Here is a 16,534-nt window from a genome sequence, read left to right as displayed (position 1 = left end):
TATTTTTTAATATGCATACCCCTCTCAAGTTTTAGTTTTTCTAGTTGTTGCTTTAATTGCTGTAGAGCATGGATGTTGAGCTAGATTCTATTACCATTTTATTTGATATGCATTTGTTATTTGACAAACGTTTGTGAAGAAATTTATATGTGATTTTGTCATCTTTTGTCCAATGCACAGCCCCTGGATTTTTTTTAATTTGAAACAATCCTTTTTTTTTTTTTCCTTATTTTATTACTTTACATGTGAAATACCACTATTTGGTCCCCTTCTAAAAATTAAAAATAAAAATTTAAGATAAAGATGATTGATTCAAATGTCATTCTTAATCATTATTGTTATCATTAAACCCCTAGTTTTAAGGAATAAAATGATAAATTCTAATTAAAAACTAACTCACTATCCATGAATTTTTCCCTATTTATTCTCTCATGAATCTTCTCTTTTATTCCCTATTTTTTCTCTCTTTTTTTTTTTTTTTTTCCCTCACACTTCTCACAAAATAATGGAGTAGTTAGCAAACATTGGAGTTTCCTAAATTTTCTCCACAGTTATCAGGTATTCACTCTCTTTTTCAAATTATTCCTCTCTCTCTTACACTCAAGATTTTTCTAGTATTCTTTTCATAGAGCATAAATTTTTTTTTATTTCGTTATTCTTTTTTCTCCTAAAATTTTGATTCTACTAACAGAAATTTAAATCTGGTTAGAATTCAGCCATTGATTTTTATGAGATCTAATCATAATCATTGCTTTCTCTTTTTTTAATTGTTAAACTTTCTCCCAAGATTTCATTTCCTATTAATGAAAATTTAAAATTTCAGCCATAAATTTTATCATATCTAATAGTTTTCATCTAATTTTATTTTTGAATCCCTAAACTTTCTCATAAAGTTTGGATTCTTACTAATAGAAATTTAAGTTTTAAGTTTTAAGTTTTATTAGTTGGTTGTTTAAATTTCTGCCATTAAGATTATTAGATCTAATCATAATCATAGAATTATTTTTTTTTAACTCAATTTATCCCATATTTAGTTAATAAACTTCAAATCTATTTTCTTTCCTATAATTTCTCCCACAATTTTAACCCTTATGTTTTATTTTAATATATTTTTTATAATTTACTTATAACTGTGTTATCTATACTTTAGTCTTCCTATTAATTTACCTAATTTTTATTGTGGACCCCACGTCAGAATATAATAATATATTATGAGATGGGACCCATAGTGGGTCCCGCATTGGCCCACGTAATATGTATGGTGAAAAGACATTAGTGCTCGTTACATAGAGGTGATCCAAACTCATTATTCGACCCCCAATGTTTAAGGGTGATCCAGACTCATTATTCAGCCCCCTAATGTTTAATCCTGGTTCCGCCCCTGCTTGTGTCATGGTTTCTCTCATCTTGTGAAGCTTTACAAATAGGATTACCAAAAAAAAAAAAAGAAAAATTTAGTCATTTATGAATTTCTCGTCTACTTTCATTAAGCTACATAAGTCGGTTAAGGCTTCTATAAATGATATATTTTAATTTCTCTGAAGTTTCTCACAGGGTTCAACAATGTCTGACATAAGCGACCAATTGTATCCGTCTCAATATTTTACTCAGGTAAATGTTTATATACTCTCTTTGTTATATGGTTTTCTAATTTACATACTATCCAACTTCTCTTGTAAGGCTTATTTAATTAATTTTTTTAGACTTGTATATTATTTAGGGGCCTAAGTTATATCCACATTGTTCGTAGAGTTTGCCAATTAAAAGAACCTAAAGCCTCAACATCCTCTGGCATGTTTTTTCCAACAATGTTACATTCCATTGTTTTGTATAGCATGTTTTTTTGTTATCATTTTTATGATTCAATTTTGTACCCTTCACATTTCTATTCCTATTATAGTGCATGGGTGTTAACTTTAGGTGCTTAATTTGCACTTCAATTTTCAAATACGTAATGCTAGATTTGTAGATCTTCAAAGATACCAAAGAATAAGTACTTGACCAAAGATGGAGCAGTACGAAATACTAGAACAAATTGGAAAAGGGGCTTTTGGTTATACTCTTCTTGTGAGGCATAAAATTGGTAATTTGTATTCTTGTGTCATTTACTCCTTTTTGCTGTTAAGTTAGTGATTTACTTTGGTATGACTTTGGCATCATCCCAACATAGTACCATTTCTAACAAATAAAATCTCACAATAAAATTGAGTTTCGTTTAGCGTTAAGTATGATGAGCATTACCCCAGCTTTGCATTGGAGACCAGTGGTTTGGACGATGATGTTTTTCATTTGCATGATTGTTCAAGTGTATGATTCCAACTTATGAGTAAGTACTCACTTCTTCTATCTTACCATCACAGCTCTGCAAATCAAGCTCACCATGGCTGCTAAGCTACTCAAGCTTGCAGTTCTTTTTGGACTCCTATACATGAGTGTGGGAATCGTTCCTCCTACATGGAGTAGGATCGAATGTCCAAGCTTTGATGTAATTCATGTTGGCAATGGTTTTGAAAATCCGCCGTTATAATCCGACCATGTGGGTATCAACTTCTCTGATTCAAGATATTTCCTTCGTTGAAGCGACCAGATCAGGCATTCTACAGTAAGATCTTATTAATTTCTTTGTTTCTTTTTATAGTTAATGCAATTGAATTTGAACTGGGTGTTACTAATCCTTCAATATCTCAGGGTGAATTACAGAGATGATGCAATATCTTAAGCACCACAAAATAAAACCCTAATAAATGATAATAAAATGCATATTTGTTGTTGTAGGCTATTTGTTTACATTCAAGGGAAGAATGCTTACAAAGAGGAGATAGAGATGACAGCCCCTGTGATTACTCAAGTTTCACCTAGCGATGGACCCTTCTGTGTATCATCATTCATTGTTAGCTTTTATGTCCCTAAAGAGAATCAAGCTGACCCAGCTCCAGCAAAAAGTCTTCATTTACAAAGATGGAGTTCCATGTATGCAGCAGTAAGACAATTCGGTGGATTTGTGTCTGATGATGAACTTGGAGAAGAAGCAGCAGCATTGCATGAGAGTCTGGCCGGTTCTAATTAGGATTCTCGAAAATGGCCGGGCTGATGATTCTACATCAGTTTACACTGTTGCACAGTATAACTCACCATTTGAATTTGAGAAAAGGGTGAATGAGATATGGACGATGTCTGATATAGATTATGCTTATATGAAAGATTAGATCTTGACATAAACACTAGGGGAGTGTTTCTGTTGCTACTGTTACTGTATGTATTTTGTCACAAGCTGTCAGCTTGATCTTATCACTAGCTCTTGTGTTGAACTTGAACATTAAGTTGAGTTTCAAGTTAGTTATTATTTGGAACCATAGTGATGTAGTACTTCACATGTAATTTGTATCAACTAATTGTACCTAGAATCAATCCTTAAGCTTTCTGAAATGTTTAAATTCAATGTTATCATGAATAGACATTTCAATTTCAATGTTACATTGTACGTTTAGCTTTCTTGGATTTGTTTTCGTAACATTGATGTTTGTATTGTCTTTCAGGAATAAATGTAATAATAGTTAATATAGGGAAAATTAAAAAAATAATAATAAAACCAAATTGGTGGCTTTTTTTTTTATAATCCGCCACTAATTACATTAAAGTATTATTTTAAAAAAATCAAGGGTAAATATCACTTACCTCCCCTCTTAGCTGGACAAATAGCACTTACACCCCCTCTTAGTTGGATAATATCACTTACCTCCCCTCTTACCTAGCAAATATATCAAACACCTCCCCCTCGTTAATTTTCTCGGTTAAATTTAACTTTTATTGTTAAATATTTTTCTAAAACACCAAACTAACCTTGGCTAAAAGTATTTTTTTATTTTAAACCCTAAATTATCGTAATCACCTAACAGTTAAACTACTAAATTACCCTCAATTAAAATAATTATTAAAAACCAAAACACCACAGTTAAAGCCTAAATTATCTTTAATTATTAAAAGCCCAACATACCTTTTAAAAAAAAATTATCAAACAATTAAAAACACACGTACTACTATCAAGTAAAATAAAAAATGCAATTAAAAAAAAAAACAAGGGTATGTTGATCAAATTAAACACGTACTACTATTTTGGGTTTTTTTAATTGTTTGATCAATTTTTTTTAAAAAAAAAACGGTATGTTGGGCTTTTAATAATTAAAGATAATTTTGATTTTAACTATGGTGTTTTGGTTTTTAACAATTATTTTAATTAAGAGTGATTTAGTATTTTAACTATTAGGGTGATTACGGTAATTTAGGGTTTAAAATGAAAAAATAAAATAAAATTAGCCAAGGGTAGTTTGGGATTTTAGAAAAATATTTAATGGTAAAAGTTAAATTTAACCGAGAAAGTTAACAGAGGGGAGGTGTTTGATATATTTGCTAGGTAAGAGGGGAGGTAAGTGATATTATCCAACTAAGAGGGGGTGTAAGTGCTATTTGTCCAGCTAAGAGGGGAGGTAAGTGATATTTACCCAAAAATCAATGTTAACACAAATTTTTTATTTTTTTTTTTTTTGGTAATAATAATACAATTACTTCCTCCTCCACTTTGTCATTTATTAGATTCACAGTAGCAGATGAAGATCCATCAAGATCAGTCAGATCTTAACTGTGAGAAAGAATCTAAGATATAGAACAATGAGAGGCTAAATAAGCACCTCCAACAAATGAAATAAAAAATAAGTCTTGATTCAATTCCAAAAAAACCATGAGAAAGAAGCCAACCCCCCCCCCCCTATAACATAAAAGGGCATGGTGCCATTTCATAGACCTGCAAAATGGTACATGTCATTTTAGAAACCCTTTACAATTTAAAACGGCACCATGCCATTTCAAAAAACCCTTAAAATTTAAAACAGCACCATGCCATTCTGTAGAACTGTGAAAAGGCATGGTGCTGTTTCACTAGTCATTGCCCTTTAAAATTTGAAACGGCATGGTGTCGTTTCAAAGACCTGCAAAATGGCACCATGCCGTTTCATCACTATGATGAAATGGCATGATGCCATTCTATGCAACTGTGAAACGGCATAGTGTCGTTTCGCTAAATGGACTGTCCCCTTTAAATTTTAAAATGGTCTGGCGCTGTTTTAAACACCTGCAAAACGGCACTATGCCGTTTCACCACTGTGATCACAAAGTGATGAAATGGCACCATGTTGTTTAACTAAATGGACTATGGCCCCTTTAAATTTTAAAAACGGCATGGCACCGTTTCAAACACTTGCAAAACGGCACCATGCCGTTTCACTAAATGGATTGTGACCCCTTTAAATTTTTAAATCAGTATGACATCGTTTCAAACACCTACATAACGGCACCATATCGTTTCACCACTGTGATCACATTGATGAAACGGCATTGTGTCGTTTCCCTAAATGGACTGTGACTTCCATTAAATTTTAAAACAGCATGACACCGTTTCAAACTCCTGCAAAATGGCACAGCGCCGTTTCAAACACCTGCAAAATAGCACCATGCCATTTCACTAAATGGACAGTGACCCCTTTATATTTTAAAACGACATGGCGCCATTCAAACACCTGTAAAACGACACCATGCCTTTTCACTAACTGGACTCTTAGACCCCTTTAAATTTTAAAATGACAGAGCGCCGTTTCAAACACCTGCAAAATGAGTTAAGGAAAAGTTTAAACTTTAAAGTCCAAACTGCAATTTCTTGTTTTGTTTTTGTTTTTTTAAATAAAGGCTTGAAAATGCACTAGAATATTGTCGAATGACAATGAATGAGGTATCAGCTCAGCATGATTTAAACTCAAAACTTATTCTTTTTTTTTCTTTTTCTTTTTGGGGTGCAAGTTTGGCCCTGGCGGCCCTAACCCGCCCTAAGCCCGCCCTGAGCCCGAATAGGGCTTGGGCTAAAAATTTTGGCCCTAAGGGCGGGTTAGGGCCAAAATATTCTGGCCCTGAACTAGGGCCAAGGGCGGGCTTGGGATTAATCTCTGGCCCGCCCAGCCCATCCCGGCCCGTCCCTAATTTTTGGCCCTGACCCAGGCCCTGATTTTGGCCCTGATCTTGGCCCTGATTTTGGCCCTGATCTTGGTCCTGACCCAGGCCTTGATCCTATCTCTGATTTTGGCCCTGATCCTGGCCCTAATTTTGGCCCTGATCCTGGCCCTGATCTTGGCCCTAATATTAACCCTGATCCTGGCCCTGATCTTGGCCCTAATATTAACCCTGATCCTGACCCTGATCCTGGCCCTGATTTGAGTCTAAAGACTCTAGACCCTCCACCCACATGGAGAGGAATTAATTGTAATACATATGGGTGGATACTTGACACATGTCAAATTTTAGAAACATGATCATGTTTTGTAGAAAATTAATAAAAATAAATTATAACCTCATTACCAATGTAATAAGCATCTATTTGATTTTGGCCCTGATCTTGACCCTAATTTTGGCTCTAATCTTAATATTAATTTGACGATGATCATGTACTACAGTACTAGATTTTTACCCTGATCTTCATACTAACATTGATATGAGTCTTGATTTTGACATTTAGTCACTTTGATCATATTAGACTATAAATTCACTTTTTATATTATTTTTAAGATAATTTTTATTTTTCCAACAAAGTCATTTTTAGTTCAATAAAATATTGATTTTGTTTTTTGACTAAGGCGAGATAATATATTATAAATAATAAAAACTATTACATAAAGAATTAATATCTAATAAATTTATACCCCAACTTCTCATCATGAATATCCGACAAATCTACTGTGATATTTCAAAAAAAAATTATTAAAAACATATAGCTATGTTTGTAACTAAAACATCATTTTCTTTAACTATGAAAAAAATACTTTTTTTTTTTTTTGTTGAATACTAAATTATCGTCGATTTACTTGTTAACAAGGTTTTGAATATGATTTTTTTTGTATTGAATAAAGGTACCAATTTATTGAACAGTTGTGAATGAAAACATACCTACCTACGGCTTAAGTTCTTGACTTTAAAGATAAAATTTTCATTTATCAGATTCCTTTTGAATTATGAATCTCTGATGTTTATAAGTTTACAAAAAGAGTTTGTGTGACATTCTCTATAATTGGCTTGACTTTCAAATATGCCTAAATTTAATTACAATTCTTCTCTCTACTTATTCTATTTCATGAATAATGTTAACTCTTTGTTGCTGGAGAAAAACCAAAGGAAAAAACAAAATAAAAGAGAGAGAGAGAGAGAGAGAGAGAGAGAGAGAGAGAGAGAGAGAGAGAAACTTGGGGGAAAGATAAATTAGAAATTTAGAGAGAGAGAGAGAAACTTGGGGGAAAGACAAATTAGAAATTTAGAATGAAGTTTGAACATTGTCTTAGAAGTTAGAAATTAATTGAGAATTGAGATAAATCTTTTTCTTTTTCCCTTCGAGCTTACATATAATAACCATAATTTTCATCGAATAGCAAATTAAAAAACCCTAGAAATTTGGATTTCTCTATTTCTCTAAAATCTAAATGGGTATAAATAGTTAAATACATATTGAATATAAGTTTTGGATTATTTGTTGACATCTTTACTATTTTATTTTCCAGGACTGAGTTTGGAATTTAAGAATTTAATTACTTTAATATGTATTTTAATTACTATTTGTCTTACATTTGATATTTACGACCAAAGATATGGCCAATTAAAGCTAGGGACAAGGCCAATTAGGGCCTGTGCCAATCAGGGCCAATCAGGGCCAATCAGGGCCAATCAGGACCAGGGCCAAGGCCAAGGCCAATTAGGGCCAGGGCCAATTAGGGCCAGGGCCAATCAGGGCCAGGGATAGGGCCAATCAAGGTCAGGGCCAATCAGGGCCAGGGACATGACCAATCAAGGACAGGACCAATCAGGGCCAATCAAGGCTAATCAGGGCCAACCCATCCCGACCCGGCCCAATTAGGGCCAATTAGGGCGGGAATGGGGTCAAATTATACTATACAGGGCTGGGCTTGGGATTACAAAAGCCCGGCCCAATTGCAACCCTAGTTGCGATGAAGAAACCTGGATTTTCAAGACAAGGAATCCAGGTTTCTGAATCAAGTTGATTTTTATACAAAACCTTTCAGATTAGCGGCTGGGACCGAAGTCTCCTCGAGTCTCAGAAACTTACGTGGATCTCCCACTCTGGAGGCCACTTCAATTTAATATAGAAGACGAGAATAGAATTTATAAAGCCCAGATTAATTCACTCATTAGTGATCTTTTTACATCAGAGGTCTTTGACCCTTTGGTGATGGAGAATGCCACCAGTCCCCTGGTTCTGATAGGCTAGATCATCCACCCGTGTGGCTTAAATTCTGCTGCGACGATGGCTTTCCCAGAAGAGGGGAAGGGACCATGATGACTCACATAACTTGGTGTACCTGGGTTGCTGCACTTGCTTGGCTCACAAGTCAGAATTTTAACCCGCTTCATATGATCAGTGATTCGGTTGAATATAAATCCGAACCAAAAAATTTGATCGGACAATTGACAAACCTAAAAACGAGCCCTGGGCTACATGAATTCCGCAATGGACTGTTAAAGTCCACCCAAACATATATACTCTATTAATCTTCAAAGGAAGAATTCTGTTGTTTCATCTAACTAGATTATAGCGACCACTGAAAAGATGCTTTCTTTGCTTTTCTAGTGCCCAACAAATCACAACAAAAGAATGCTTACATTTGCTTTCAACAGAGAGAGGGAAAAACTATTCGGCTATCCCGACCCTCCTGAATCTCTCTCCTTTACAGTAACTCTTTCTTCTGGGTCACCCTGCATTTCAAGTAACTTCTGCTGATGGCCAGGGTTCGCACAAGTAGAAAGTCTCCCCAACTGCCACAAAGATGGGGACTGCTGAACGGAAGACGATGGTAGTGTCAACATTAGCATGGAGGACAAGCTCACTGTTTGTGGAGAGGGAGAGGTAGAATATTGCTGCTGCAGGTTAGAAACACCACATACTCATTTGGTCAAGTGGGTCATGCTCAACAAGTTTGAGACTCCCACAGAGGAGGACACCACCAGTACTTGTAAAATACTGCAAGGCAGTCAGTGCTCCAGGATATGGGAATTTCATAACTGCCCATTTGTTGATGATTGAGCGATGAGACACTGAAATGCAATATAGCTAGTAGCTATTCCATATACTGATGCCTGTTGGAAAATTCTGCCGTACCATTTTTCTAGGATCCCAGAAGAGGGATCATCATTGTCTGTATTTTTTGTGTGTAGTACCTTTGGGATTCTCTGCATCATTAGGCATCTGCAAGGTTATGAAAATTCTTATCAGTGAAAAAGAACATGAATACCTTCTCATACATCGAGCTGCTGCAGACTAATCTAAAGTAATTTTTTAACTATATATTGAACTTAAAAAAGAAAATGAAGATCCTTAACATATTGAACTTTTGGAATCTAACTTTAGAGATATCATCTTGCCAACCGGTGAAACTTCATAAACAACCTGCATATGCATTAGATAAATAATGTCTCTCAATGGCATTATAAGTGATTAAGTACAAGGTACAGGCTTGAGCCACTAACGACATTACATTTTCAGATGCTTTACAGAGAAAATGTTCATATTAAGCAATAGTTAAATTTCTGAAATTAAAAACCCCAGTATAGGAAGACCAGAGATCAGAGAGTATATTCTGGGTGATGAATGTTCCCCAGATCAAATCTCAGGTAAAGATTTTACTGTGAAGAAATCATGCAACCTCCCCCTTCTCTAAATTCTTTTAATCCTAATCTTGCAGCAATAACATGACATTGTGCAGCCATTTTCAGAGGCTGTTAGGTTTGATAAGACTCCAGGCCAAGCACTTGTTTCTTGATGATAAAACATCTAAAATGTAGATAAAGATGGATGGATCAGAACTTCTCTTCCTACATAAGAGCCTAATCTATTATTTCTCTAGAACAAGACATAATCCATACTCTAGTTACACACTTTTTTAGTCCAACTCTCTTTTTTAGTCCAACTCCAGTTGGTATTTGCTAAAAATTTTACATATAACATTAATTATCTAAGTAACACAGAATCATAGATAAAATTAAGACACTAAGAAGTGCAAATATATTGCAATTGTAGAGATATGGTTCATCTTAACAAAAGAAAGTATTCTTTCCATAACTCCTGATCCCAAAACAAATGATTCAAATGGAGTTGAGAAGAATGAAACAAACATGGCTTAGTTCATTCACAATGCCAATAACCAGAACTACTAGTTCTGGTTCAAACTTCTAAGCAGTAGAGAGACAACCACAATTCATTCATTGCGTAATCATATCCCCGATCACCAGTTCCATTAGGTAGAGGTATATTCAGATTAAAACCTAACCCTTTCCCTTCACCAATTTCATCAAATGGATCCATTCTATAATGCCATAATTTCTGCATGTGTAAAGTCAGAAGATTTGATGGATATGGAAAGAGTTTTCAAGCATATGAAGGAGAAGAGTTGTCCCCCTGATTTTTCAACATACTCAATTCTGATGGAAGCACACAGAAAAGAAGGTATGAATGACAAGCATGATTTAGAGCAGGAGAAGCAAGCAATGGTTGCCAATGGGTTAGAAAATGACTGATGGAATTAGGAATGGACATAGCTGGATGAGGTCTGGTAAAAAATGAAGAATATAAAGTCAGATTTGGCACATGGCAAGCTAAGTTGCATCTCAAAAGATATGCTGGACTCCATTAGAAAACTTGCCAAAGGTAATCCAGCTATTATAATTTAATATTTTTAGTGTGAATTGACCCCATCTATTTAGTGTTTCAGAATAGGAACATGCTATATTGAACATAATGTAACTACATTGTGATAGCTATTATATTCTGATCAATTCCTGCTGCATGTATTTTTGGACATTGAAATACATGATGCTCTCTTCAATTTTTGGCAGGTCTTTTGCGTTCATGAGGAAAATTTCCATCAGTTTTAACTTTATCACCATGTACTGTATTTCAGTGTCCACCATACTGCCTAGGAAGATTATTATTTAGTGGTTATGTTTGTCTTCCAGTTTCATGTGTTTACGTTTTATAATTTTTTTGCTTGCTACTGAATCATTTTGGTTTCCTTCAATTCAGTTGATGAAATAGCATGAACACTTTAAACAGCGAGTCCACTCTAAAGGAAAAGAGAAGGAAGCTGGATGGGCTAGCATTCTTCAAAATTTAGGGCATGCTTGGTTGTTGGGTCGACAACAGGGGAAAGAAAACTCAGTTCATAATACCTATGAAATATTCAACCTCCTGCAGAAATATTCAATTGTGTTCTTGCCAATACAGAAATAAATGGTGTCACTGATCCACCAATGAATCAGAAGCAAATAACAATATCTATCGTAACCAGAGAAAGAACAGATCTGAAACCCTAAAATACAATGAGAGATGGGAGATCAAAACCCAAAAAAAATAGAAAAATATGGAAGCTTACCAACAGAGCGAACTTCATCAGAAAGATGGTGCCCCAGGGCTCCTCTCCTGTGGCACTTAGAGCTCGAGAGCTTCAGCAGGAAGACATAGATGACCTCGATCTTCGATGAGATGGAGACCTTCAAACCTGACACCTACCAAGATTGAACTAAAATGAGAGAAAACAGACACTATCATAAAGATGCAGCAAGGAGACTACCGCAAGAAGCAGCAAGTCTGATTTCCCCATCTATGTTCATTTGCAGAACTCAGAAGTCGAAGACGAGATTTCTGCTCAGACGAAAGAAATGTTTGTTTTCCCTCTGTTTTGGGATTTTGAAAGGCTGGGCTTGGTTCAAATCGTTGCACCGAACCCTCACACAGTTTGCTTCACTTAAATGGGGGTGAAGAGCACATGCTGAAATTGAACGGTTACAATTTAAATTGATGTCATGGCTTCATCTGGACTGTACGCAGCTCAGTGCTGCGCATTTATTACGCAGCACTGAAGCAAAACCAGCCTCCAACACAATGGTGACAGCCTCCTATCACATGTAGAGGCAGTAAGTCCAAGGATGTCCAGTCATGGGCTCGAACCAACACACCACTAACACCTTCCCTCCTCCACCCAGCTTGTGGGCCCCCGGTCACTGTCTAGTCGACAATGACCAAAAAACCCTAATAGGCATTAAAATGGAAATTTCTCAGGATAAATTTAGAACCACAGAATCCTGTTAAAGTTATTCTCTCTTCCTAATCAGGTATTACTCCATATTTTTTTGATTACTTCTTATTTTCCCCCTCTTTGGTAAAGAAAAGAGGGGATGCGGTGGCCTCCCCCCCCCCCCCCAAGGCTATGCAATGATTTCACTTCTGAATTCAACCTATGCAAAGAAGTAGTTCTTCGATTATCCTTTACCACTGTTGTTACTGTTCATAATAGATATGGACATGAAGGTGATGATCGGGGGTTGAAGACGGCAAAATTTCCAAATAAGAAGAGTTTACAATTATGGACCAGCCACTACTACATTCGAAAGTAAAAGGTGATAATGGCATCATGTTCAGAACCACAAAATTGGCAACTCTAACCAAATACAATCTACAATAACATGTCTGCCAAAACTCTGAAACAAAAATCGACTGGGACAGTAAAAGGTGATGGAAACAAAAACTTATGTATGCCTATTTCGTAAATTACTCTTCCTCAGCCATTGTTCCCTTCTCGCTCACATAAATACCGTCAAGGAACTTCCTAATATCTTTGTTCTTGACATGGCATTTCTGTTGCACAAAACCAGAAAAAATCCATTAAATAAAACATACAAATGTATGAGCGTATTTGTGAGGGAGGGGAAGGAACTGATTCAATACCTGATTTATCAATGCAGCTGATCGCGAGACAAGTTCAACATCATTGCCATCCAATACAAGTTCATCCTTAACCTTCTCAGAGCGGAGAATGGACACACCATCAAGCATATCCACCTTACGCACCTAATACAATCAATCAAAATTTACAAAAGCATGGAGTGGTTACCATCGGGCTTAACAAGTAGTGCTTCAACTCAGAAATCCAGTTTAGTAAAACAAAACTTTTCTCATCAAGCTTCTCATCAAATTTAATTTTTAACAAAGGAAAAAAAAAAAAAAAGGCAATAATTTTCTGAGCCTCAGAGGATTGGCTTTTCCTCCATCACGGGCACTGACCACCCTCACAGGATTGGCTTTTCCTCCATCACAGGCACTGATACCTTCAGATCGCTAAACAGGAGGATACATCAATAAAAAGTAGAAGTATAATGACAACCAAAGGGTTCAGTCATGGGTTGCTCCACTAGTAGGGAATAAATATTTCCATCTCAGGAGGAAGAGAGAGACAAAGGGAAAGAATATGCCAACAAAAATCCTAAAATAAAGTGCAAATCACATATAGACCCCCTGTGTAATCAATTATATCTATTTGCCCTAAAAAAATCAATTACAAATGCCCCCCTACTGTGAAAATTTGGAAGTTATAAATGAACAGCTCTGCTGAAGCAGTAGGGGGCCATCTGTAATTGATTTTTTTAGGTAGTACATGTAATTGTTTCCAAACACAGGGCCTATATGTAATTTTCCCTAAAATAAAAGAGAATACATAAGCTGACAAAATCTCGACACAGTACAAGTTGAATCAACCAAGATAACTATAAATGCTACCCACGACATCCTCAACACAATTTGGTAGAAACAATGTAGTTCTAGTAAAATGCCAAAATTCCAACCAAACAATGCATTTCATATGCAGAAAGTTCAAAACAATACTTTGGTTAGACATACATAATAGACAAGAGTAGGGGGTAATGGAGTAACAATAGAAAAACTCAGAAGCTACAAATGTGGAACTTATTAGTAAATGCGGAATAGAACTTTTTGAACAGTAACCAGGTCCCTAAATAGAAGAATGGACAAAAAAGTAATAGAATTTGTTGACGGCAGACTTGTAATGAAAGAATAAATATGGATACAGAAACATGGAGTTATTTTTCAAAACAACTTTATGGGGAGGAAAAGTTCTTGTCCAGAGGGCACAGCCTACACCAGCACTCTCTGCGTTTCTCTCATCCACAAAACAGAGGGTGGATGCATCTCTTCTTTCAGCTAGGACAAAGACACACGGGAGAACTATAGGCCACACTCCTGGACAGTTCCCACCCAGTCCCTCTCCCCAAAAAATATGCATATCAAAGAGGGGGGAAATGAGATTATCTTTAAGCTCCAAACTCCATCTGCAAGAACCTTAGGGGAGAAACCCGTATGAACTTAAATTGGGCAGATATTTTACGAGAGCTATCCAATTTTTGTATGTTCACTAACTAAAAATTTAAATTTTAATAGAAGCTGTCGCACAGAAGCACTGAAGATTTAATGGATAATGTGCTCTGATAGATTATATAATGAATTGAAATTTATCTGTATGTGTCATCAAAAGAATCTATATTTGTCTTGCTTGGTCATTCACTCAATAGGGTATTGTGTGCAGTGAAAAGGGTTTTTAAGTCCTGCAGCATACAAATAGACAGCATAAAGGTCAATCATACCAAGAGATAATCCTAAACATAAAATTTAAATTCAACCGCAAAGTGCACCATCCACAACACTAACTGTAAGGCTTCTATACTCATCACCATCTTCTACAGTTAAAAAATGCACATTTATCATTTCATCCATCTAGTTTACCTCTTACAGCAAAATATAAAGCGTAAAAACATAACTCACAGATCCAAAGAAACTAGCCTTAATACAGTCACTCCCAACTCATAAATATCAACTAGAATGCCAGAAAGCAGCCCAAGACCCCACTTATCAAATCTTGACATCATGTAACAAATCCTTGCGGGAAATATAACTCAGGTTATCTTAATCAATTTCCAGAAAGAACAAGAAAATATGAGTAACTGAGAAAACTAATATCGCAGAACTCGATTTGGATCCTTAGAAGACAAAGAGATATAAGAAATCACGTACAGAAAAGAAAGAAAAATAAATCCCAAATAGCGATACCAACTGCACTCTAATTGCAGGGGGGAAAGCTGTGTAGGAAGCAAAAAGTTAGGGAGTATACCTTCTTCTCACCAAGAAAGTTACGGATCTCAATGCTCTTGTTTCCGTTGGTGATACTGGCGTTGATGGGAAAGTGAGCATACACGAATCTCATCTTGTAGCGGTAGCCCTTGGTGACACCCTTGATAAGGTTCTCGACATGACTAATGGCTGTGCGGATAGCAGCTGTAGTCTTCCTTGATCCAAACCAGGCATCAATTTTAAGCTTTTTCTTGCCTGTTTCTTCATCCTTGATGAGTTGGAAATCCAAGTTGAGATGCTTGAAGTTCCTGGTAAGCTTTCCTCGAGGACCTTCCACCTCGATCATCTTCGCCTTCACCTTGATCTTAACCTCATCAGGGATATCCATGGTTTCCGATGCCAGGATCGTCTTCATTTTTGCCACTCAAAAGTCTACTCTGCGCTTCCTTTCTCCTCGACGCCTTCAGAGGTGACAAAGGAACCGTTTTTTCTGATCTTCACTTTTTATAAACCCAATAAACCCTATTCTTCGTTGGAGCAAATGTATTGATATTAATCCAGAAATCCAGACCCGACAACCCGGTTCCATTCCTCAAACCATGGTAGGGAGTTGTCAAACCCTGATTATTTTTTTTATACTAAATAAAAGCTTAATATTAGTTATAATTGCATGTACACAAAATAGTAGAGTCTATTACAGCAATTGGCACGCATTTGAAATTCTAAGGATGATGCATATGCTATATAGGTGAACCATTGGTGGAGTGTAGGTTGAGTAAACCCCTTAATGTTGATATACTTATATTACATATTATTTCTATATGATTAGGACATGTTTGGGTAATTACATGAGTCTGAAGATTTCAAATCTATGGAGTCATAATTTATAAACTTAAATGTTTGGTTATGGAATGAAATCTGTGAATTCATCCTAAAAATATTTGATCAAGCGTGATTTTTGTGAATGTGCAAATGTATAGCTTTTTTGAAATCTCTGGATTTCATCCCATTACCTATAAATCTACAGATTCACGTTTTTAGTGTAAAAAGGTGAATCTCTAGATTTCATGAATCTAGAGATTTTTACAACTAAACGGACATAATTCTCAGATTCATGAATCCAGATATTTCAAATCTCTGAATTCATGTAACTAAACCGGCCCTAAAATAATTAAAATACCCCTACATCAATGTAAGCTCTTTTTTTTTCCATCTCCATTAACTTCAGTTACAAAACCTATTATTGACTTTAAAAAAAAAAAAGTTACAAAACTTACCCGAATTGATGTGGAATATCAACATCCACTACCAAACCTACCCGAATCCATGTGGAGGAGTATCAAGGTGCACAAAAAAAGCACGAGATTCTTACACCCCAGGCATCTTGCGGAATTTAAATATGATTTTTTTCTTTTACATTCAAAGGTTTGCTATTTTTAAAATGAGTAATTTTCATTTGGACCTGCAGAGGTTTGATTTATGTCATTTTAGTATAAAAAACTCAGACTTTGCATTTGT

The 16,534-nt window shown here is 35.7% G+C and overlaps 1 protein-coding gene and 1 pseudogene across 2 annotated transcripts; one reads left to right on the top strand and one right to left on the bottom strand.

Moving 5' to 3' along the window:
* The first annotated feature begins 2,380 nt into the window (after positions 1-2,380).
* On the top strand, positions 2,381-3,284 carry LOC149011309 (uncharacterized; annotated as a pseudogene). Its single transcript, XR_016174733.1, has 2 exons — positions 2,381-2,602; positions 2,776-3,284. The product of XR_016174733.1 is annotated as an uncharacterized LOC149011309 (transcript).
* A 9,004-nt stretch (positions 3,285-12,288) lies between these two features.
* On the bottom strand, positions 12,289-15,518 carry LOC149011308 (large ribosomal subunit protein uL6-like). The gene is made up of 3 exons (XM_089162955.1): positions 15,057-15,518; positions 12,824-12,946; positions 12,289-12,733 (listed from the first exon to the last, which is right to left on the bottom strand). Exons 1-3 carry the CDS (start codon positions 15,429-15,431, stop codon positions 12,647-12,649), a joined length of 585 nt encoding a protein of 194 aa, XP_089019081.1. The 5' UTR covers positions 15,432-15,518; the 3' UTR covers positions 12,289-12,646.
* Positions 15,519-16,534: the final 1,016 nt, after the last annotated feature.

Source organism: Hakea prostrata, chromosome 7 (assembly GCF_041222555.1).
Source record: "Hakea prostrata isolate BN-2017 chromosome 7, UWA_Hpros_2, whole genome shotgun sequence".
NCBI classification, from domain to species: Eukaryota; Viridiplantae; Streptophyta; class Magnoliopsida; order Proteales; family Proteaceae; genus Hakea; species Hakea prostrata.
This window is presented reverse-complemented; position numbering and strand designations above follow the sequence as displayed.

Bases quoted from the DNA above. Each gene is read 5' to 3' on its own strand.
- LOC149011308 (XM_089162955.1), bottom strand. From the start codon at position 15,431: ATGAAGACGATCCTGGCATCGGAAACCATGGATATCCCTGATGAGGTT. The intron at 12,947-15,056 runs GTATACTCCCTA...TGATTGTATTAG, and splicing joins ACTTTCTTGGTGAGAAGAAG to GTGCGTAAGGTGGATATGCT. The intron at 12,734-12,823 runs GTATTGAATCAG...TTTGTGCAACAG, and splicing joins CAGCTGCATTGATAAATCAG to AAATGCCATGTCAAGAACAA.